This window comes from Scomber scombrus, chromosome 14 (genome assembly GCF_963691925.1).
Source record: "Scomber scombrus chromosome 14, fScoSco1.1, whole genome shotgun sequence".
Classification (NCBI taxonomy): domain Eukaryota; kingdom Metazoa; phylum Chordata; class Actinopteri; order Scombriformes; family Scombridae; genus Scomber; species Scomber scombrus.
The window spans coordinates 10667324-10689752 of record NC_084983.1 but is presented as its reverse complement, the minus strand read 5'-3'; the positions used below and the strand labels follow the sequence as shown (position 1 = coordinate 10689752).

At 40.9% G+C, this 22429-nt stretch overlaps 1 protein-coding gene across 1 annotated transcript in view; it reads right to left on the bottom strand.

Moving 5' to 3' along the window:
* The window catches only part of LOC133993919 (connector enhancer of kinase suppressor of ras 2-like), a 28714-nt gene that overhangs the window by 4970 nt on the left and 1315 nt on the right, over positions 1-22429 (bottom strand). Inside the window, exons 2-17 of the mRNA XM_062433057.1 lie at positions 19410-19573; positions 17210-17412; positions 15933-16038; positions 15158-15199; positions 14942-15061; positions 12886-12945; positions 12726-12794; positions 7166-7312; positions 5385-5518; positions 4157-4359; positions 3905-3994; positions 2888-3078; positions 2722-2770; positions 2423-2601; positions 2241-2314; positions 139-210 (exon numbers count right to left, since the gene is read on the bottom strand). Of these exons, the coding sequence (XP_062289041.1) occupies positions 139-210; positions 2241-2314; positions 2423-2601; positions 2722-2770; positions 2888-3078; positions 3905-3994; positions 4157-4359; positions 5385-5518; positions 7166-7312; positions 12726-12794; positions 12886-12945; positions 14942-15061; positions 15158-15199; positions 15933-16038; positions 17210-17412; positions 19410-19573 (1903 nt within the window). The remainder of the gene's footprint in view (positions 1-138; positions 211-2240; positions 2315-2422; positions 2602-2721; positions 2771-2887; positions 3079-3904; positions 3995-4156; positions 4360-5384; positions 5519-7165; positions 7313-12725; positions 12795-12885; positions 12946-14941; positions 15062-15157; positions 15200-15932; positions 16039-17209; positions 17413-19409; positions 19574-22429) is intronic.

The window sequence follows — 22429 nt, the reverse complement described above, 5'->3', positions numbered from 1 at the left end:
CTTACACAACTGCTTTGCTTCGAGGAGAGTGGGCAGTCCAGTAGGGGGATTCAGTTTCCAGCCAGTGGGGGGTTTAAATGTGGCTGCAACGGGACTGAGAGAGTTAACAGCATGACTATCACTGCCTCATTAACTCACCGGGACATGTCGTCTACATTTTCCGCCGCAAAGTAGAAGGTCTTTATCTTCGGATGGCAAGCCTTGAAAGCGCTGAAAGAGAACCAGGAGTATATTTAATCGTATGTGAGCAGAAGAACGGGGATATATAGCATACATTAACATATGAATACAGAAGACTACCAGGATAAACTGGCATGCGATCACACAAACAGTAATCCAGACTGACGCAAAAACAGCAAGACTTTGCATCATAAGATGAACTGCTGTGCTTCTTTTTTTGGGAGCTGTAAGAAAGTCTGAGTCATTTTCATTAGCGTGCATTGCAAACACAATCCTGCATCCACGGTGTGAAAGCTGGGTTGCATAATCAAGATAAATATACATAGATTATAAGTCACAAGGCTGTCATAAAAACACCACTGTAAAAGCTACTGTATTTGCTGGCATTCGAAGGACAGGTTCACTGTTTTAAAACAACAGTCAGGTGCCCAAATGAACACTGAGGCATGTTTTCCTTGCTGTGATCATTCCTTCTGTTCATATTGGATATTAAGAGATGGTTTCATAATGCACTTACAATGTAAGGGATGGAGGACAAACTCAGAAAGCTTCCCTGCGTGCAAAAATGTATTAAAAACTTTATTTGACGCTAATTTGAAGCTTCGGCCATCCAAATTAGTCAAATCATGTAATTAAGTTTTCAAGTTACTGTCTTTTTAGTGCCAAGTTCCCTCTTTTTGTTACTATCCTTCCACTGCAGCTGAACTGGGAAACACTGAGAGGCAAAGAGGGACATTTTTACTAAAAAAGACATGATATGAACCAGTATGAATATTGGGAATGCTTAACGTGAGACAGACTTGAAAAACTGCGAAACTATCCTTTAACCAATTAGCGAACAAAAAACCCATCATATGTAATAACAGCTATTTGCTACCAAATAAAAAGAAGTGTCTGTGCACAGGTTATTAATAACATTAATGATGTATCCCAGTAAGCCATGACAGCTTATGCTTAGAATTGCTTACAATATCCCTTAAATATTAAATGTGATCCACACATTTCTTGTTGTATGATTTATAATCTAACTTTTTATAACTCTATTCTATTACTGTATTGCTTTCATGATCCTGCCACAGTCTGGTTCTATGATCCTGCCATTATCCACAAGTCCACCGGATGCTCTCAGACTTTTCTCCCTGTTTTCCGAAGACTGGACTGAGTGGATTAAGTGTTACTCATGTATTTAAGTTATTTTCATGAATCAGAATTGTACACACCTTGTCTTTGTTTCAGACTTTGCTGCTGCCATCTCATAGTGCCTTTTAGAGTTTATTATTGAATGGACTTGCAGCACTTTGCTCTCAGACTCTGATACAATGGGCTTGTTGGATAGATAACAGGATTGTGTTTCAGGGTTTCTTGTTTTCAGTTTTTCCTCCTGTGTCCTCAGCCTACTTTTCCCTCCACACTTCCCTCCGCACCTTCCCTGCATCACCCTTGTTAGCCCTGCTCTGCTCCCTGTGTCTTCTCCAGCCAATCAGCTCCTTTCCTGTTCTCCTGTTCCAACTGTGCTTCCTCATCCCCTCATCAGTTTGGTTTGTATTTAAACCCTGGTTCTGGATCCTCTGTTTTGGTTGTTCTGTCTTGTGCCTGCATGCCTGAATCTTGATTAAAAAGATATTGTTCTGTTCATACTGGCTGCTTTGTCCTGCAAATGGCGCTAGCTCCTACTACTCTCATGACAATGACAGTATTACTACAGCTTCTACTCTTTTAGTTTTTTGTTCTTTAACTCATTTAAATTCATATCCTACACAAAATTATAATAAAGGCATAAATGTATGCATCTGCTGTCCCACTGGTATAGCATTAAATTATGCTAGTTGATAGGGTGAGTGCATTTTGTTTGTGAGTTAGGCCTCCTCTGTAAATTGTCTTTTTGCATGGTCAACACTGCAAGTCATTCAATATATATGCCAATTCTATATCCTGCCAAAAACCGTTTTGCACAAGATTACTTCTGCACTGACAGAATTTGTATCCAGTTTTGTCTCATTTTTACAAAATAAATAGAAAAGCAATGCATATCTAGACAGCTTGGAGAAAAAAGTACTCACAATTTCCTTCTGCATTCAGTGGCACGATCAATCTTGAACTCTGGGAGGCTGACAAAGCCCTCTGCCTTCTCGTCCTGTGATGAGCAATACCAGAGTTAAATCAAATTGCCCCTTTAATATAAAAAAAGCCTTTAAAATTGGAATTTTTTAAAGCTTAGAGAAAAATTCAAAATCATATTCACCTCCTCATTCATGTACCAATACAGGCACGTGCCTTTCAGAATGAACCAGTACTTCTTCCACTTCTGTGAAAAATAGGTTTTTGCATCCTTCTTTTTCCACAGCCAGCCTTCACAGTCCCCCTGACCCAAGTCCCTGCAGGAAATCCGCCGCTTACTGATTGAAGACATGGGGCTTCCAGCTGCAGTCACCAGCAGGGGATCAGAACAGACGGGAGGTGAGAAAACACGCCTTATGAAACACCTGCTCATGTTTGGGTGTGAGTACATGTGAGTGCTCAAGTGAAACCACTTATTCCTACTTTTACTCTTCTTCTTTGACCTTGACAGCAGTGATGATCGTTCAAACACCTGCAAAGCAAAAGAGAGTGACGACATGCAGAGGACCCCAGCGCTCCCGCTTCTATGCTATCTTGCAACAAAAAAATTTGACTTTCAGTGATGATCACACAGGTACAAGGGACTGACATGGTAGAGGGAGGCAGAGTCAGAGCTGGATGTGGACAGAGAGACTTCCATCTGGAGGGCGGGGACGAGTGTGTAATGGGTGGGGCTGCCTCCCCTCTCTGTCTTCCTCCTATTCTGACTTAGGCTGCGTCCAAGAAGGAACTCTTCCCCCGGCGTTTTGTCTTCACTCGCAAAACGCAGCAGGGAATTTTCTGCAGGGGAACGACAGAGGCAAACTCAGTACTGCACGCACTTCATGAAATCAAACTTTAACAAACAATCATTTACATACTTAATGCTTTGTACAGTTCCCCAAAATGCATCTGCATTTCATGATGCTGCAGCAATTCAATAACCTAAGGAAGAAGCTTGTCAATTCATTTTCTTTTACCTGGACCAGGGACATTTAACCACATACCAGTTTCAAAAAAGGCATGAAAGACATTTTTAATATCTACAAAGGAAGACTGTCAGGCAGGAAGCCCTCAAAACTTTCAAATGCTGTCTCTTGTAGATAAATATAGCACCATATCTTCTTTTTCTAAAAAAGCCCAAAGGAACAACATATCACCACCAGCCCTGAAGGAAACAAACACATCACTCAAATCTTTCTTTGAGACTGAAATAAAGCAATTCAGTCTCCGCCCACTCCATTTACCACCTAGTGCAACAGTCACCAACAAAATGTAAAAATCTCAGGAAAATATATTCCTACAGTTGCCAAAGCAACGGCGAACTTTTCATATCTAAACACAGAGAAAGAGAGAAAAAGAAAGAAAGAGAGAGAAGGATGAAATGGGAAAAAGGAGCAGCGATAGATTATGAACGTATGGATGAGATAGAGGCAGGAACTGATATCTGGCATGTTATCAGTTTTGACAGGCCAGCTCATCCTTGTACTTTTTGGCTCAGAGATCTGAGAGGGTGAGGATATTATGAGATATCCACCCACTCACCTCAGCTCCCTCTGTCCCTCTCTGTCTCTCCCTCCTTTCTTTGCCACCCTTTTTTTTCTCTCTCCCACTGCCACCCACTCACCTCTCCTGCTGTCTCTCTTCAGCTTGGCCAGGTCTTCGTTGTCTCCCACCCAGTTGTATTCCACTGGCATTGAGATGGGCCTGAGCCTGCCTGGAGCAAGGAGGCACAGGGAACGTCAATATCACACAGTTGCCCACACACACACATCAAACAGATGCAGACGTCTCAAAAAAACATACAGATGTCAAATTTGCAGGGCTTTGAGCTCTTGGCTCTCACGATTACAGTTGTCTAACAGGGCCAAAGTCTTACCATAAGTGGGAGTGCTCCCCCTGCGGACTGATGACACCTCTTGGTTTTGGTCATACTCATAACAGTACAGTATAGCGTCCTCCTCCACCAGAGGAAATCGCTGCCTACACTCCTGGTCCAGGTAGGAGTTTGGTGACTCAGATCCCTTAGCGACATGGACGTCCGACACAGGATCATCCCCCTGTAGATTTCCCTTGTCATCTCTGTGGTAAAGGAAAAGCAGGAGGTAACTTAATGTCAGTAATTATTTCAACTAGTACACAAAAAGAAAAGAAAATGCAACATCAAACTGCTCTGTAGGGTGGAAACTTTACACATTCAGCATGTAATCAGTCAAAAACAGCCATGTTTTGAGATCGTAAAGGATGAGGATATAATGATAGTCTATTATCCAGTAAGACTCCCAGAATAAGTAACTTCTTTTAAATCACTTCTTAAAACTAATTTCTACAGTTTTGCTTTCATGTGATGTCATCTCATTATCGTCTTTTCATCATCTTTGAATTTTTTTATCATCTCATTATTGTTTTACATTGTCTTCTACTGTCGTCTTCTCAATGTCGGCCTAGTTATTGCTTTCTGTGTCATGTGTCTTTGCTTTGTATTGCACTGCCGTTGCTTTGTCTGTCAAAGCACTTTGTAAACTCTTTTTTTAAAGGTGCTATATAAAAAAAAGTTATTATCATCATTATTATTATTATCACCATGTGTATCCATGACAACAACAATAGTGTTGAATTCATTTCCTTCCTAATGCAACATTTGCAAAGCAGACTTTTTATATAATATTTAATAATCTAAGTGGTACATTGTTTAAATCCAGGTTTGCTAGCTAGTGTTCTTCTCTGCCTTTGCTGGTGTGTTTCTTGGATTATTACAGCCACTTGTAGATCACTGAAAGATCAGATTGGAATAGTTTGAGAACATTGGCAGGACTGTGCCTATGATGGCATACTGCAAAGCTTCATTGCATGTGTTTCAGGCCTGTAACTTGTGGGCAGGAAAGTGTATCGCAATGCCATTTGTAAAAACATTGTTCCACAGCACTACTAGTGGTCAAAAACTCCACAGGGTACCTTTAATATTTGGGAAACAAGCACTGTATGTTTTATGTATGTGTGTGTGTGTGTGTGTGTGTGTGTGTGTGTGTGTGTGTGTGTGTGTGTGTGTGTGTGTGTGTGTGTGTGTGTGTGTGTGTGTGTGTGTGTGTGTGTGTGTGTGTGTTCACCTGGGGGTGTAGGGCTCTGCTGGAGGAGGGGGGATGTAGAGGTCCTGCAGGGCACAGCTACCCCTCCTGGATGGAGTGCTTAAAGTGCTGGTGGGTGTGGCGACACTGCTGCTGGGGCTCTGAGGGAAGATTGGCTGCGTGTGAGTGATTGAGTGTGTGTGTGTATGTGTTTGAGAGTGTGTGTGTGTGTGTGTGTGTGTGTGTGTGTGTGTGTGTGTGTGTGTGTGTGTGTGTGTGTGTGTGTGTGTGTGTGTGTGTGTGTGTGTGTGTGTGTGTGTGTGTGTGTGAAAGAGAGAGAGACAGCAGGACAGAGAGAAAGAGAGAGGAACAGTTACAAGGATTGACACATTGAAAATTTGGAGTTCGCAGCAGTTCAGTCAGTCAGTCAGGGACGGTTCGTTCGGTTCATGCTGTGCCGCTGAGCATCTCAACCATGAAATGAGCAGTGTACTGTACATTTCTGATGCTCCAGTTCTAACTGGTGCACACAAGAAGACAGGTTGGTGTGCAGTCCAGTCATCCCCCTCATTCAGGTCAAGGAAAATCTGGTCATAGCCTACATAGTCTGTTAATGCAGTACATGGAGATAGATTATGCCTGCTATCTTTATAACAAAATATTAACTTCTTGAAAACATGTATTATATCAAACTAAAGTCACCAGCTTAACTTGACTGGCAATAGAGATGTAATTCAATCACAGGATGCCTGTTTTGCAGTGATAAAACATTTGACGTTGATAGATTTATCCAAAAAACGCTTCAGAGCTTATTAAATGTGTAAGAACTGAAATTCTTTCAGGGATGGCATACTAATTTGTCACTGCTCAGACTATGCTAATATGTTGCATAACTCACAGCTGACTAATATCAGAGATGTATTATCGGGCGTTGTGCTCCATCATAAGACCATTATGCATGTCAGAGCCACTGCAGGGCTTCCACAGCACAATGTTTTCTTCAATAACGTAACATTATTAATTTTAGTCACATTTCAGAAAAGAAAACATTAATTTATATGTCCCCCCCCCCCCAACTTTCTGTCCTTAAAAATGCCAGCAGGAGAGCAAATTGGATTTAGGTAGAGAAGAAGAATGTGTAGATGTGAAGAGGGAGGAGGAGGCTGAGTGGTGCTGCGCTTCAGGGCCTCAGGGGGGAAAAAACATTTTCTCTGGCCTGGGACTCAAAGGCTGGGCTACATTAATACACATCCCTCTCATTTCATTTCCACCCATTCTGGCTCAGGCACACAATCCTAATAATATAATTGGTTTGGGCAAAGTAGGACAACAGATGCCACTTAGGGCTGAAATGTCAACTTGTGAATGAATGATGCTGGAAGCGTCAACCGATTATTAACAAGTTGTGCTACCTAACAGGGGTGGATGCAATAGAAGCAAAACCTGTACAATAGAGTGCAACCCCCATAGCAATACCAGCTCATATACCAAAATTATCCCTGCAAAGAAACTGAACATTATGAGCTCTACAGATGTTGTCTGTTTCAGGGCTCTTGCATTAGATTGTATTCTAAAGATGCTATTTTAGTTGTGCCAATCCCATCTTCACTTTGTACTTTTCTGTTTATTTTATATCTTGGCTCACTGGCTCACTTTGGGGCCTTGTGTCAGAAGTCAGTCCAGTCTTATTTTTAACATGAAAAGGGACAGAAGCACAGACACATACACACATACAAACATAGCACTGTGATGCACATCCATATTCACATACAGAAACAGGAATGCACCAACAAATCTGTGGAGGATGAAAGAAGCAGTCATACTTGCAGCGCCAACGGTTTCCATCTCATGTTCTTGAGCAGAGCAGGCGTTGAGGTGAGCGTACTCTGTGGGCGTTTCTTCAGCGTCAGGGTGACACCTGCAGGGTCTCCACGCAACAAGTTCACCAGATTCTTCAGCTGCCAGCCCACCTAGCACACAACAAACGCAAGTTAAAAAGTTTACTCACCACAGAAACAATGATTCAATTCAATACAATTTGACCTTTCAAATACTTTGTGGCTGTTAATCAGTCTCTTTTTGCACATAATTTTAACTTTTCTTTCCCATTTTATGCTGAAGTTCAGCTTGCCACACAGGCTTTTTATTCAAGGTATTGTTTTACTTGTTTTTTTAATAATACACATGGATCCTGATGGCCGGGAACCGCAGCATATTCTACAGCATCTGTGTTTCGTGTTGATGATGTTAAATGCAAAGTTGGATGCCAAAGGGCAGCTCGTACAGCTCCTGTTATATCAATCTGCAGACGCTGTCACATTGTGCTAAGCCTCGATGTTGTGTGTCCTAAACATCTGCATGCCTTGTAAATAGTCTTTAACCCAGTTCTGAAGACATTTGGCACAAAAAATACCCCGCCCAGAGAAACACTGTCTGCTGCTGAACTAAATATGCCAGGTCCAGTTTGGGGAGGAAATATCCTCTCTTGCTTGGCTGACTGCACTGAATTTCAGTACATCTTGTGTATTCCAGGCAGCCTGAGAAAGCTGGCATTTTTCAGGCACTGACCTAGCAATCACTTTGTTCCTTTCCAAGTAATTTTTCACCTTGACAGCGACAACACAGAAATCCTTCACACAAAGAGAGTGCATTAAAGAGACAGGTAGGCAGAAACACTTTTAGAATCAAAAGCATGCTTTATTCCATAATACAAAGATTGAATTGCTGTGTCTGGCCAAAACAGATTGCTTATTTAAAGTGTCCCTGATTCTCAATTTGTTTTCAGCTATTTACAGTTCTACTTTTGTTAAGAAATGTCCTCCCTTTAGGTGTTTCTTATGAAACATTGTGTCACTAGTTCCTCTAAGGATTGTGGTAGCACTCTCCAGTGTTAAATTTACTGTCCTGCATGGAGCTTTTTTATGTGTTTGGAGCCTTCCCCATTTATTGACCATTCCACCAGACGTTCAATCTATCATTGCTGCCTGGAGTTATTTATTTCTGACATGCTGTCTTCATTTTTTACAGCTTTCCAATCCTGTGCTCAACAGCACCGAATAATGTGCCAGTTCTTTAGCTTACTCTACACGTGTTATAACATGAAGTTATAACACGTGTTATAGGCAGCTTTTACCCCTGAGGATTTTTTTTAAATTAATTTTCCTTTGGTTGATGTACATCCTTTGCCTTAGAAGCCTTTCTTACAGTATGTCTGCTTTGCATGGAGAAGGATGCTGAAAACCAATGAATATTTTGAATGTCTTTCTGCTGAACTTCTCCTAGTTGCTTTAATTGTAGATTAGTCATTCCTGAACTCTTTCACACACCTCCTCTTTTCATAGTACTGTTTTTTAGGACCCAAAGTTTGTTTCAATGTCTTGCAAGCCTGAAGATGCCTTTTTGTGTTATAATTAAGACCTTTTCACAGATCTAGTGTTCAGCGCAATATCACATTGTTTCTATAAAGGGTTCCCTGTAGTTCCATCCATCCAACAGCAGTGTTTTTAATCAGGATGCTCATGAATAATAAACCATCATGAACTTTTCTAATTAATAGTTCAAATTTTTAGAGAAATATGCTTATTCGTTTTTGGTGCTGCAGCAGTGGGACATCTCCAGCTCCACTACCACTCCAGCATCCTGGAATTGTGTGTGATTGGATGGGTGGAGGCAGTCTTAGGCAGTGATCTCATTTAGGATCTAAGTGGCATGAAGGTAGAAGCTCTTCCTTGAGCCTAGTGTATCTGGTACATTCTTCGCAGGAGCAACATTCTTCACAGCAGGGAGTAAAGGCCGTTATCTGGATGGTTAGATACTTGATGATTCTTCTAGCCTTATTCTTGTAGATCCTGGTGCAAATATCCTTTATATATCCTTTTTATCCTTTATCTTTTCCGTACCAGACAGTGGTGTTCCCTGTCAGAAAACCCTCAATGGTGTAGTAGTAGAAATTCCTCAGTATTTGAGGGCATACCTGGAATTTTTTCTCAGGCATCTGAGGTAAACCAGTCTTTGCCTTGCCTTTCTCATCACTGAGTTAGTATGTAGCACCCAGGTGAGGCCATCTGTGTTGTGGACACCAGGGTTATTGAAGCTGTCCACCCTTGACCCATTGATATTAAGGGGGCATAGTACCTTTGTGATGAGCCTGCTTGGAATTATCGTGTTTAACTATGAATTGTAGTCAATAATCTCACAACGCCCCCTTCTTGTCCAGGTGATATAGGGTGGTATAGAGGATGTGTGCCCTGGCGCCTTCCGTTGATCAGTTGGGACAGTAGGCAAACCATAGTGGGTCCAGTGTGCTGGATAGTGAGGAGCAGATGTATACTTGACCAGCTGTTCAAAGCACTTCATCACTACAGAGGTGACTGGGCTGTAGTCAGTCAGGCTGGTCTTGTTTTTACATAGTTTGAGGACCCACCCACTGATACCATCTGGTCCTGCTGCTTTCTTGGTGTTCACTAATTGAAAGCCCTCCTGACACCATGCTCAGAAAGGGTGGTAGATATGAAAGGTGCACCCACCCATCCATTAACCTCTGCATCAGCTGATTTTGCTTGCTGGCGGCCGATGGCCTCAAAGCAAGCATAAAGGTGATTTAGTTCACTTACTAGAGACACATCAGCACTATGTTGCTCTTCTTACAGTGTAGGCTTCTGCATTATAATTGGCCATATTTCCAAACAACAGCCCAAAGTTGTAGGCTGCAGTGCGTGTGTGTTTATGGCATCTCGGATGGTTGTGGTTATTCATGGTTTATATGATTTAACTTTAGTTTTGGGTACAGTTGCTTCTGTTGTTTCACAAATTATATCCACCACAGACTCAGTGAATCCATTGAAGTGGTCAATGACATCAACAGTGGTATTCTGGAACATGCACCAGACTGCATTATGTAGTGCAGACTGTATAGTACTGTGTTTACATACTTTGACCTCAGGAAGATGACTGCGTGCTCGCTCTTCCCGAACATGGGTAGCAATTCTGCTCTGTAACCATCTTTGAATGGTGTGTAGCAGTGATCCAGAAGGTTTATTCTCCCTATGGGGCAGTCTATTATGTTGATAAAGCATAACTTCAGCTACAATGAGCACAGCATCAGGAGTACTAGTCTGTGCGCAGTTCAAGTCTTTGCAAAGACTGACATGCAGCCTGTGTACTTGCCTGTGGTGGGATGTGGATGTGGGTGTGATAGAGACTGCTGTGGTAATGATGTGGTAATAGTGAGCAGGAACGGGATAGCATTTTAATATTCCAACAGTCACATCAGTCCTTTTTCACCATAAAGCACACCTCCTCCTTTTACCTTGACAACATCCTCCGTTCTGTCAGATCGGTATACAGGAAAAAAGTCACCTGAGTGAATGCTGCTGTCCAGTATACCAGGATTTAGCCCAGTTTCAGTGAAACACAGGACATTACAATTCCTGATATTCTGTTGAAAAACTGACATGCAGACATGGTGGTTGTCCAGTTTATTATCAGACGTCTGTGCATTGACTAGCAGGACATAATTATTAATACTGAAGCATCAGTGTAAGCAGCATTTTACTGTTATAGCTGCTCGAGGTGGATCTAGTTTGAATTACCTCTGAAATGGAATGGAGTGGAAGTATAAAGGAGCATAAATTGAAATACTCAAGTAACCCTAACCCTAACCCTACCTTTAAATAACACCTCACAGTTAGATGAAAGAGTCCTGACAACAAAATAAACTCTGCATTTGCACTTATTCTCTTTAAAAACGGTTGCATTCAGTGGGTGAGTTGACGGACTGAAATGAACCTGACTTGAGCTGTGTAATTATCATACGTTTTGCTGTTGTGCTCACAAGTAGCAATTATTTTAGACAAAGGGTGCTATAAATAGATTGTGCACCACAGAAAGTTTTTGTTTTTAATTCCATTGAATTTATACAGTGCAACGTACACTTTAGCAAATAGCACTGAAGAAGCCCCACACACCCACACACACACACAAAGGGGGATGGGGCGCTTCCTATGGCCAGCACAAGCAGCCGCCTCTGGGTGGCACTAAAATTGCGCCCAGAAAAATATAAAAGCATCTATCAGTGAGTGTACATCACAGTCAGAACATGGTAGAGCATTGATGAGTATGGTGATTGGGTTAGAGGAAATGAAAAGGCAAAAGCCATCCTGGGTACCTTACCAAAAAAAAGAAAAAAGAAGACAAACTTGAAATTTTGATTGTTAATTTTAAAATGTTTTGTCAATATGCTATGACCAAAACAATTACTGTCAAATGATAAATAAAAAAATACACTAACTTCGACATGTGGAACAATAATTCTGGAGCGCTAGTTCCATCCATAATCATTTATCAGTGCATCACTTAGCTGTAGCATGTATGCTAGAACCCGAAAAAAAGATAAAGTCTCCAAAATAATACACGCACTAACTCCTGACTAACAAACATAAGTAATTGCATTTTGTAGAACAGTATTCTTGAATTAGATTAGTTGGCCAATTAACGTTACATAGCTGAAATTGCTAACGTTAGCTAACTTATAAAGACCACAAGGACCAGCTAGGACCTCGAGCAAACTGAGCTGATCTGGTACCTACACCGGTCCTGTACACACAAGTGTTTTCAGTTATTTTGGGCTCTGCTAAAGTTGGGTGGTGCAACGCTAAAAAATAATGTGAGGTCATCGTTTACATTTAGCAGAAACTTTTATCCAAAGCGACTTACAAGGGAGAATTCATACACCGTTGGCACAGCAATTTGGGGTTAAGTGTCTTGCCCAAGGACACTTTGACATGTGGACTGGAGGAGTCGGGAATTGAACCTCTAATCTTCCAATTGGAGGACAACCGCTCTACCTCCTGAGCCACAGCCACCTACCAAATAATTGTAAAACTGGAAAGTCCTGCTCTAATGAACAACACATCTAATTAGAATGTGAGATAGATATAATAAGGCACAGTCCATGCATGTGCCCATACAGTCTTGAGAAAACATCTAATTAATAAGTGAAAAAAAAAAGTTTTTTCAGTTTGTTGATAACCCTACAAAGGTGCCACCTGACTGAAGGGCTATTGTGAGCACAAGTTCAGTGATGTCAAGTGACCATTCAACTAGCCAAGAAGCAACAGACTCATCCAGTCAGAGCAGCCACTTAGACAGTAACATGTCTAGTGTTGCTGCAGTGGCACACAGTGGATGTGCTGCAGCACACATGAAAGTTTATAAAGGAAATGCATACACGATCGCACCATACACACAATCTAAGGGCATACAAACAAGATTGCATAAATGAAACAAATTTACTGAATCAATCCACAAATGCAAACAGAACAACTTCAGACAGAAAACATGAAAAATATCAAATTACGCAGAGAACAAAAAGTAGGGTCTTACCACTGTCTGATGATTGACCTGAATGACTTCATCTCCAGCATGGATTTTCTTACAGCGATCAGCCAGAGACTGATAGACACACAGAGAAGCAGAGTCATAAACTGCTGCACCATTTAACTGTGAATATCTACATACAGTAGGTGAACAATAAGACACTTACTCCCTCTGTTGTCCCAGTAATTACATGCAAGCCATCATATGTTGATTTGATGTACATGCCCTGTGGAAAGAAAGCAGGAGCATACATTTACATTAACGTTTTAAAACAAACTCTAAAACAAGGCTCATTAAACACAGTGTATCTTAGCTAAGTCACACAGCCATTTATAGACCAGACCAGGGTCATGGCATATTTGCAAATATGCTATGACCCTGCATATGTTTTAATCTGATTATCAAGCAAGAAAGGACAGGAACCTGAATTTATCTCAATTCTTGTTGAGTTCCAGTGGATTTTTTTTCATACTGAGCCAGCATCTGCCTCAACAGACAAATGTTTTAACAACCCCAGGAAGGTCACATGGCTATACTTTACAAAAATACCTGACGCGACGCAAATTAATGTCATGTCCTGTAGCCAGTCCCACTCAAATTCTCCTCCAAGAAGATTGAATCAAACATGGGGGATTATTTATCTGCAAATACTGTTTGTCTGTTGCAGGAAAGCTAAAACTCAAAGCTTTCACTAAAAGGGGTCGGAAGTGCATTACATACAAACACACACACACACACACACACACACACACACACACGTTCACTCACAGATGTGCATGAGTACACTCAAACTGATACACAGGAGCAGCATGCCAGTCTTGAGTTTAAGAGGTTTATTTTTAGGCCACTTGGCCCACTGTTCTGTTCAGGTCTCACTGAACGGATGAGAGAACTTTCATGCCCCCTGCTAGCATTCGTGTGGGGGGTGGGGCTCTTATTGTGGCCCCAAGCAGGGCGCTTGTGTCTGAGTGTAGGTCAGTGCGAAGATGGAGTCCAACAAAGGGCCGATGGTTATACTGTGGCTGCAAAAATAAGTGTCTTCTATGTTACTTCACACAGTATCTACAGTGTGTCAAAAAAGTAAGCGTGTACGCAGTCAGCTGTTGAATTTCAGCTCTTTGAAATTTCATCATTTTAACATGGCCAACATGTTCTTTTCATGTTGCCTTTCAACAGCTGACTCATATGCCCACCAGCTCAGTGAAACCCAGTTTTGGGACAGCTGCAATCAGCTTCATTAGATATAGGACAAAGCAGCAGCAGGCAGTGTTTCGCCTCAATATTCGTACTTACTTTGAAATGTGAAATGATACCACGACTGTTGTTTAAAGTGCCAATTTAAAAATTCAACAGCCACTTGTCTTTCCAGAAACAATATCCCAGTTACTCTGGATGACCAGATGAAAACCATTAACATCCAGGTCTGTGGATAAAACCCAGAGACTTGGAAACTGTTTCTGTTTATTTTTTAATGAAAAATGTTCAACACTGTGAACAACAGAAATAAAATGTCTTTCATCTGTATTGTACTGGGGAAATATGTTTATCTCAACACATGGGGCAAATAAAACCAAAACTATCTGTATGGGTCATTACCACTAGAGGCAAATATGCTTTTTGTAATTTGGGTCAACTAGCCCTTTAAAGGTATACTATAGAGGATTGCTATGAGTATAGACTCATACAAAAATAATCCCTCTAGATAATAACTTACGAGTATGACCCACTACAAGTGTGTGATGGTGTATGTATCTACAGAGACTCTGCCCCCTGCCTGTATTTTCTTATTTTCTTATTCTTTTGCTGTGTTTGTGATGTTTCTGGGCGTATGCAGTGAGAGACACACATGCTGCATAATAATTTGTACATGCTGTATTTGAATCAAACAGAAGTCAATATACTGTCACCCGTCATGCTGTTGCAGTTTCTAGTCTAGTAGGTTTCACCATTATCCAGTATTATTAGTAGTCTCATACGTTACTTTCTTTGGTAGCTCTTTTCTTGTGTTTATTTCATCAAGACTGGAAAAACAATTTAACATCTTGATTTTTAAGTATATTAAAATAAATTTACAACTGCAGAAAAACAGAATTACAAATTGTCTGTAACACCACAGAAACACACAGAGCATCCTCTCATGACCGACTGGGTGCGATGACCAATGAGAAACTCCCCCAAAAATGAGTTTGGTTCTTTTATGTCTGAGTGAGCAAAAGTCTTACCAATCCTTCAGTGGATTTTATGTTGGCAAGCTGCACAACCTCCAAATGTGCAGCCTGGGACACCATGGGATCCGAGGACAGAGAGATAATGTGGTCGCACACTTCAGACAAAGTTTTACACTAGGGAGGGGGACAAATTAGGCATGAGTACAATCTAAGTGTGTGCAATGTAGCTTCATTAACAATCGATCCAGTGGAATAAAGTCAGCAACTCACCACGTGCAGGATCTTGTTTTCTGTTTCGTATACAGAGCAGTCCTGGGGAACATTCAGAGAACACTATTACCTCCAGAGAATGTGTCAAAATTGAGTTATTATAGGCATTTTTGCTGTAGGTGGATATAAGCAAAAACCGAGCAGCTTGGCACCTATAACCCCCCAACACTCCCACACATGCATGCACAAACAAAACAAATGAATCACCGATGCGGAGGCATGTCTCTCTCTCTCTTTCTCTATCAGCCTTCAACTCTCTCCCTTTTAAATGTTTATCTTAACTCTGTATAAACACTATCCCGCATAGTGACCATCCTTAAATTATTAAGCATCACTTCTCTCATTATTGACTGAATTTTCAGGGTTGTGTCTTCATTTACTTTTTGTTTGGCCTTGAAATTTCATTTATATTTGGACATATGTAAGGATGCAATTTGTGCAAAAATGAGAGCTTTGTTAGGGTATTGGAGGCTTTATATTGATGTTTATACAAGGCATTAAATGAAATGCAGCTTCAGTTTTTTTCTGTATTGAGCATTACACACATTATTTTCTCAATTTAAGCTTCTTAAAAATGTAGGCGCATGTATTCATCATTTATATTTTTTCTTGTGCATAAATAAACTTTACAGTACAATGAAGACAAGTTAAATGGATTTAGGCTTCACCATGAATCATAGAACTCTTGTCTGGATGAGGTATTTGGAACATTTCACTGGGATAAAAAGTTAACTACTGGGTTTGAGTTGTGAATTATATTAAAACAGTTGTTTACCTGTTGTACAATTGTTGTGAGCTCAAGACACAGCTGGATCACATTGTTTCTGGTTACAGAGTAATCTGCCACTGCAGCGAATGGGGACCTGAAAAAGAAGGAACACCTGGAATGAACCATTAGATCATTCTTCCTTTGAGACTAAATCATTGGTCAATTTGTGGAGACATTTCCAAACACAAACACAACATTCATTTATTTACAGTAAAGATTAGTTTACTATTAAGCTTTTTACCAAAACTTCAAAGACCCTGGATAAGGATACCAAATGTGAGCAGCAATACACACTGTACACATCCTAAAAATCACATTTTTATCTTAATTTCCACCTCTGTACTCCAAAGACCTGTCACATTTAAGCTGCAGTGTAATTCTGTCAATAATGACGTATTTGGAACATGAAAATGTTGCTAAATTTTAATTAGAACGGCTGTTGTAGATTATGATTTGCCTATATGGAAAACAAAATAGCAATTCACTTTGTTGTTTCTATGAATGTTGTCAGCTTTGAACTTAGGAATTAATCAAACACACACAGACGCACACGCACACACACATTGGCACAATCCCACAGAGAAGCAAGGGATAAAGCGACATATAAATAGACTTGCTCAGTGCCTTTTTGGCCACTCTGTCAAAATCTACTTATATAAGGCCTTTACTCATTTTTCTTGTCAGCTGATTGGTCATGGAAATATTGTAAAAAACAACGACAAAACTGGTGTGCATGTGGTATCATTTGGAGTCTTTACAAAACACTGCATGCCCCAATGATTCATGACAGACAAGACTGTCTTATTCTTTCTGAAGGCAGTCTTTCTATATTTAATTTGCTGCAGTACAGCAGCACAACAGGTTATTTTCAACAACTGGGAAATTAAAAGAAAATGCAAAATTCAAATATTCCATCACATCAATGTTGTGGCTTAAAAATCTGTTGTCACAAGCATGTACCTAAGATTATTCTAGGGGCAAAGACATTCAATCACAGTGCAAAGATCTGTGACAAAATCAGCCCAAAAAAGTCTGTGTGTGTGTGTGTGTGTGTGTGTGTGTGTGTGTGTGTGTGTGTGTGTGTGTGTGTGTGTGTGTGTGTGTGTTTGTGTGTCTGTGTGTGTGTGTGTGTGTGTCTGTGTGTGTGTGTGTGTGTGTGTGTGTGTGTGTGTGTGTGTGTGTGTGTGTGTGTGTGTCTGTACATTAACTTTTTTTATGTGTATCCAAGTGCCTTTTAACATGCTTGAAAGTTATCGCACATGCAAACTTTTGTCAAATCTCACCTATCTAGCCACGCCAGAAGGCTTTTGGCGGCAGCGATGAGATCCACAACAGAGGTAAGAAAGTCATTGGGTAGTTTGCGGGTGGCTCTGCCATCGTAATGGCCGCTGCGGCGCCTCCCTGTGATAAAGTTCTGCAGGTTCTTGGCCGATGCATTGAGCTTATGAGAAAGAGTCTTCAGATTCTCAGTCTCCAGCCCGTAATTCTAGAGGAGAGAGGAAAGTAAATTCACTTTGTTTGACCAGTGTGTCAGTGTTTGTTCTGACTGTGAGGCATTCCAAGAATATCTCCAGTCTGGAGATGGAAACACAGCTTTTGCCTTGACACTGCTCTGTGCAGAAAAAGGCCACCGGGGTATCAGCCCACCTTGTAACACTACAGAGAATGCTGCTCATATGAGACACATGTGAAGAATGAAACCACTGACCCGTCCACCCTGCCCTGCTCCCCTCCAGCTGTCACTTTGCATGTCTAGAGAAAGCAGGACACACATTACCCTGTATGCCAAGCCGCACGTGCAGGCCTGTGGGCGTCTGTCATGTCAGACTTTCTTGGGAGGGGAGAGCGCAGCAGGAGGGCCACTAATCATATTTAATACAGCAGTGCCTGAGAGACTTAAAACTAAATCCCAGTTACGTAAGGAGCTTTGAGGCTGAAGCAAGGCCCCCCGTGCAGTGATGCAGGATGAGGGGACTTTAGATTCAGATTGCATCTGTGACCACAGTCCACCAAATCTCCATCCAGTGTCCCTATGTGTCTCTAGGGCTAACGTAGACCCATCTTCATCGCTATATCCCACCCTCTCTACTTCATTCCTACTTATCATTCATCTTTTACTATCTTCTCTTTTTATGTCTCCTCCAACTGCTCAGCTCTAACACTGACAGTCGCACTGACTGTCCTCAGCGTGCGAATCAAAATAAGGATCTGAAAAGGAAGGAAATTGCAGCACTATGTTAAATTGCACTGATTAAAACTGTCGAGAAGAATACTGTAACTTCTATCTCCTATGGACAGCAAGGCTACAGTATGTGCTGGCAATTAGATGCAAACAGATGACACATGAATTTCAAACTTTAGTAATTTAACAGATGTTTAAATCAGCAAACAAGGACACCAAAATATGCCCAAGCAAAGCAATAAAAAAAACATTGAGCAACTGGAAAACAAATTAAATAAAAATGTTTTCAAGAGTTAAGATTTTACATTTTTGAATCTACTACTGATTTTCTGAGTCAAAAATTTTATTAATGTAGGTTTTGAAAATAAGTACATATTCTACGACTAAATAATGTGCTTTTGACTAAATTGAGTATAATTATGGCTGCAACTACCAATTATTTTGTTGCATCATTAAATGTCTTGTTTTGTCCAATAAACAGTCCAAAACCTGAAACATTTTCAATTTACTCCCATGTAAGTCCAAGAAAAGCAGCTAATTCTCACATCTTACAACATGGAACCATCAAATCTAAAAGAAAACTTAACAAAATACCTGAACAATTATTATTAAAAGTGTGTCACATTCTTCTATCAGGATCTAGTGGGTTTCGCACTGGTGGAAGAGACTGAACAAGAAGTTACATCATCATTGGTTTCTCTTACATACACCTTGTGATCCCGCTGACCTGGATCACAGTGTATCACAGGTCTGATGTTGCTGCAGTGACACGTAGAGTGACTGTTAAAATAAATATTATGCTTTCACTCCTTTGGCAGCGCATTAGCCCAATCAGCAGAACAGCAGCATGCAACGCTGACACACACAAAACTTGTGGGTCTAAGACTGAGAGAAGAAATCACTTCGTAATCCATATCAGCACTGATGACAGCTGTAAGATTGCCTGTAGAGGATATTTTGGTCAGATTATTAACTCTGGTAGATTTGCTCTAATTTTTGAGGCCTAAAGAATTTTATCTGGTGTGATGGGCAAAGGCTTAAAAGCTATCAGTATTTGTGGGAATATTCTGTTCATTTTGCCAAAAATCAATAAAAATCCCCTTATTCCTGGAATAGATGTCCTACCAATTATTTTTCTAGGAACTAAGAAAACTTTTTTTTTTGCTTGATGACAGCACATTTTGAGGTTTATCCAGTGAATTATGAGGAGGCACCAAATGTGTTCCAGAAACTTCAACAACAGTCTCTTTAAAGTGAGACTACAGAGTGGTGGGAGGACAGCACGGGAAGCTTGGACTCACCAAAGCACAGAGCAAGTCCACAGCTTCCAGTATGAGTTCCTGGTGGCCGATTCTGGACACCCCCAAATCCTCCAGCTCCTGGTGGGTGATACGCAGCAGCTGGTCCCCCCCTACTTTCTCCCTCTCGAAGGTCTTGATGTACTGCTGCAGGCAGTCATCCAGGCCTGAGGGAAACACACAGCAAGATGGGAAAACTTTCACTACAGCACGGCGAGCCAAACGTTTTGTTTGCTGGCAATATCAGATTTTCCACTTTATTAGTCAGTCAACTTTTTGTTAAATATTAATTTGCATTACGTGTTCTAATCTTCTAATAGGTCTTGATATTGCCTCCCTTGCCAAAATATGTGCTGTAAATCTGATTTCACTGTGTGCACAGGTTGTATTTTGCTGCCATGTCTTATGTGTGAAACAGTCCGTGTCAGACGACAAATTCGACAGATTCCCCCTCGTCAACACTTCCGCAGCGCATTATCAGCTTTAAAATAGAAAAGGCGTTCAACTAAAAGGAGCAGTGCATCTGTGCTTGTTTTACATCTTTCATTGCTGCAGCAGGTGTGAAATCTTTTGTTGAAGCAGTTGGTGAAGTGCAGCCAACTAAAACAAACTGATGTAATCTGCTCCTTCTATCTGCGTCAACAGATTTCACCAATACAGTACACACAGTACAGGGTGTGGACACAAAGACAGGAATCATCATATATTACAACAGCATCACATAAAAACTATAAATAAATTGTTATGTACAATATTGATATTCAAGCTTTTAATTGGATTTAATATTTTATAGATGATGATATTTTGTCAACTCTCTTTACTCTTAGCTTCCTATAGACCACAACACTGCCCCAATGATTTAGTATTATGTTGAAACTACATTGTTAGATGTTAAACAATCATTTGATTTTACTTTTTTTAAAATAGATTTTGAATTGATGGTTCAGTATCCTGGATCTCGACTCTTATTTACATTTTCATTCACTGTCACATCAAACAAACATATTATTTGAGCAGAAAAGTTATTCTCATTGATCCTATATATACTAATTTATATATACAGTAGGCCACAGCTGAATGTCAGTGGACAGGGCTCTGCATGCTAACCAGACATCCTTTTACCACTGGAGACAGAGAGAGTAGCCTTTGTAGGGCCTCTTCTATACACTCAGTCTGTTTCTATCTTCTCAGTGAGTGAGGGACCAACACACATATGCACACACTGACAACTCTTTGCTCATCTCTTCTTTTCATCGCTGTGGACCAATCATACACATGTGACTCAGTCCTGTGCCTGAACCTGATCAAGCATTCAGATCGGGTTTAGCTGGCAGCTAAACGGTGGAGAGGAAACGTAGGGAGTTTCATGGTTTTGCATAAAATTTAAAGGCTTAACTAATCACCCTCTTTACCAACTTAATTGAGACTCATTATGTCAATGAAGTATTCCCCATGTTCCCATGGAAACCATGAAGCAGGGTTTTGGCAGTGATTCTCCCTGACCGCAGGACAAAGTAAAGAAATGTGTGAAGAAAGGGCATGACGCTCTCCGAAAAAGTGACTACATGGTAGCATGAGACATCTAGCTAACACAGCTATCTGCTAAATTAATTAGGAAATACAGGTCATTATTATAGTTGAAATGTTGGATTTGTTACCTCAGATACAATATACATGAAGTCTACTAGTTTTCCCCTTTTCAGCTAAGCTGCCATATCTTGTTTCATGTTTGTCCTCTTTGGACTGTAGCATTGTGTAATAGAAAGCTGCTCAGAGTATGCTCTGCTGATTGCACTAAGTAATCTCAGCTACATCAATGTTCCTGTCCATTTCATGAACGAGTCAGATTATCAGGCACCCTGAGGAGAAATTAAAAGCACAGCGCTGACACATCCTGATCCCAATTCTAGATAATCCACTGGTAATGTGAAGTAAGAGAGATATTTAAGGCTGTTAACGCTGTTATAATGGATTTGTGTTAATCTGACTTGTCATTGATCACGGCCAGTGTGTGTGCGCGTGCGACAAGGAGAGAGTGAGTGTGCGCGAGAGACTGAGAGAGCACAAAGGTAAAACTGATACACTTCACAAAACATGAATTATGTTAATGCACATTATCAGGAAGAGTAAAGAGATTACACTAAGCCTGCATTAGGTCTGTGCCTCAAAAACACACACAGACAACTCACAAAAACAATACTGACAGTGCGTATATATCATATGTATTTGCACTGCTGCCATGCACTTGCAATGTCAAGAACAAATTGTCAGTCAAAGCTGGGATTCTTTTCTCTTTTGTGATGAGAATCTCTTCTTTAAAGAGGCTTTGTCACAGCTGGGAATATAGAGCGTCTTGCTCACACAAAACGCCAAAGTGGGGGTGGAGAGCTGGATTGTGGGAAGGTCATGGGGTGCCCCTATTTGGCCTCCAGTGACATCATGGAGCGGTATGCTAATAATGGAACCTGTGAATGCTAACGACAAAATGCTGCCAGTCCTCAGGAGCTGAGAATGGATGCAAGACAAGAATGGACCCCCCCCCCTCCTACTCTTCCTCCTTTCTCTCTCTCTCTCCCTCAGTGTCTCTCAGTGCCACTCTGTCCCTCACTTTAAATTACCATTACTGGGCTCTGGGCACAAGAATCGTCTCTGCTCCACTTGTCAGATGTGGGACACTAAAGAGCCCTCCCTTGTTTCCAGTCTCTGCTCTTTCCATTTCTCACTCGTGCTATCAGCTTATTTAGAGATCATCTTAAATCTCAATTCAACTGCTGTGGTCATTCTGTCTTTGCATTTCCCCACGTCTTCTCCTCCCCGTGTCTCCTTTGTCTGTATCGAATACTCCAGCTACCCAAACATTTGTATTTTTACTGAGCTGGCCCACTCACAAATAAACACCATGTTAAAAGGAAGTGCCAGATTCAGGTACAATTTGTAATAGTCATACTGAGAGAGGTCTGATCCTTGCAATCATAATACGTCTGAGCCAGCAGAAAAAGGCTCACAGGCTTAGAGTTATGACT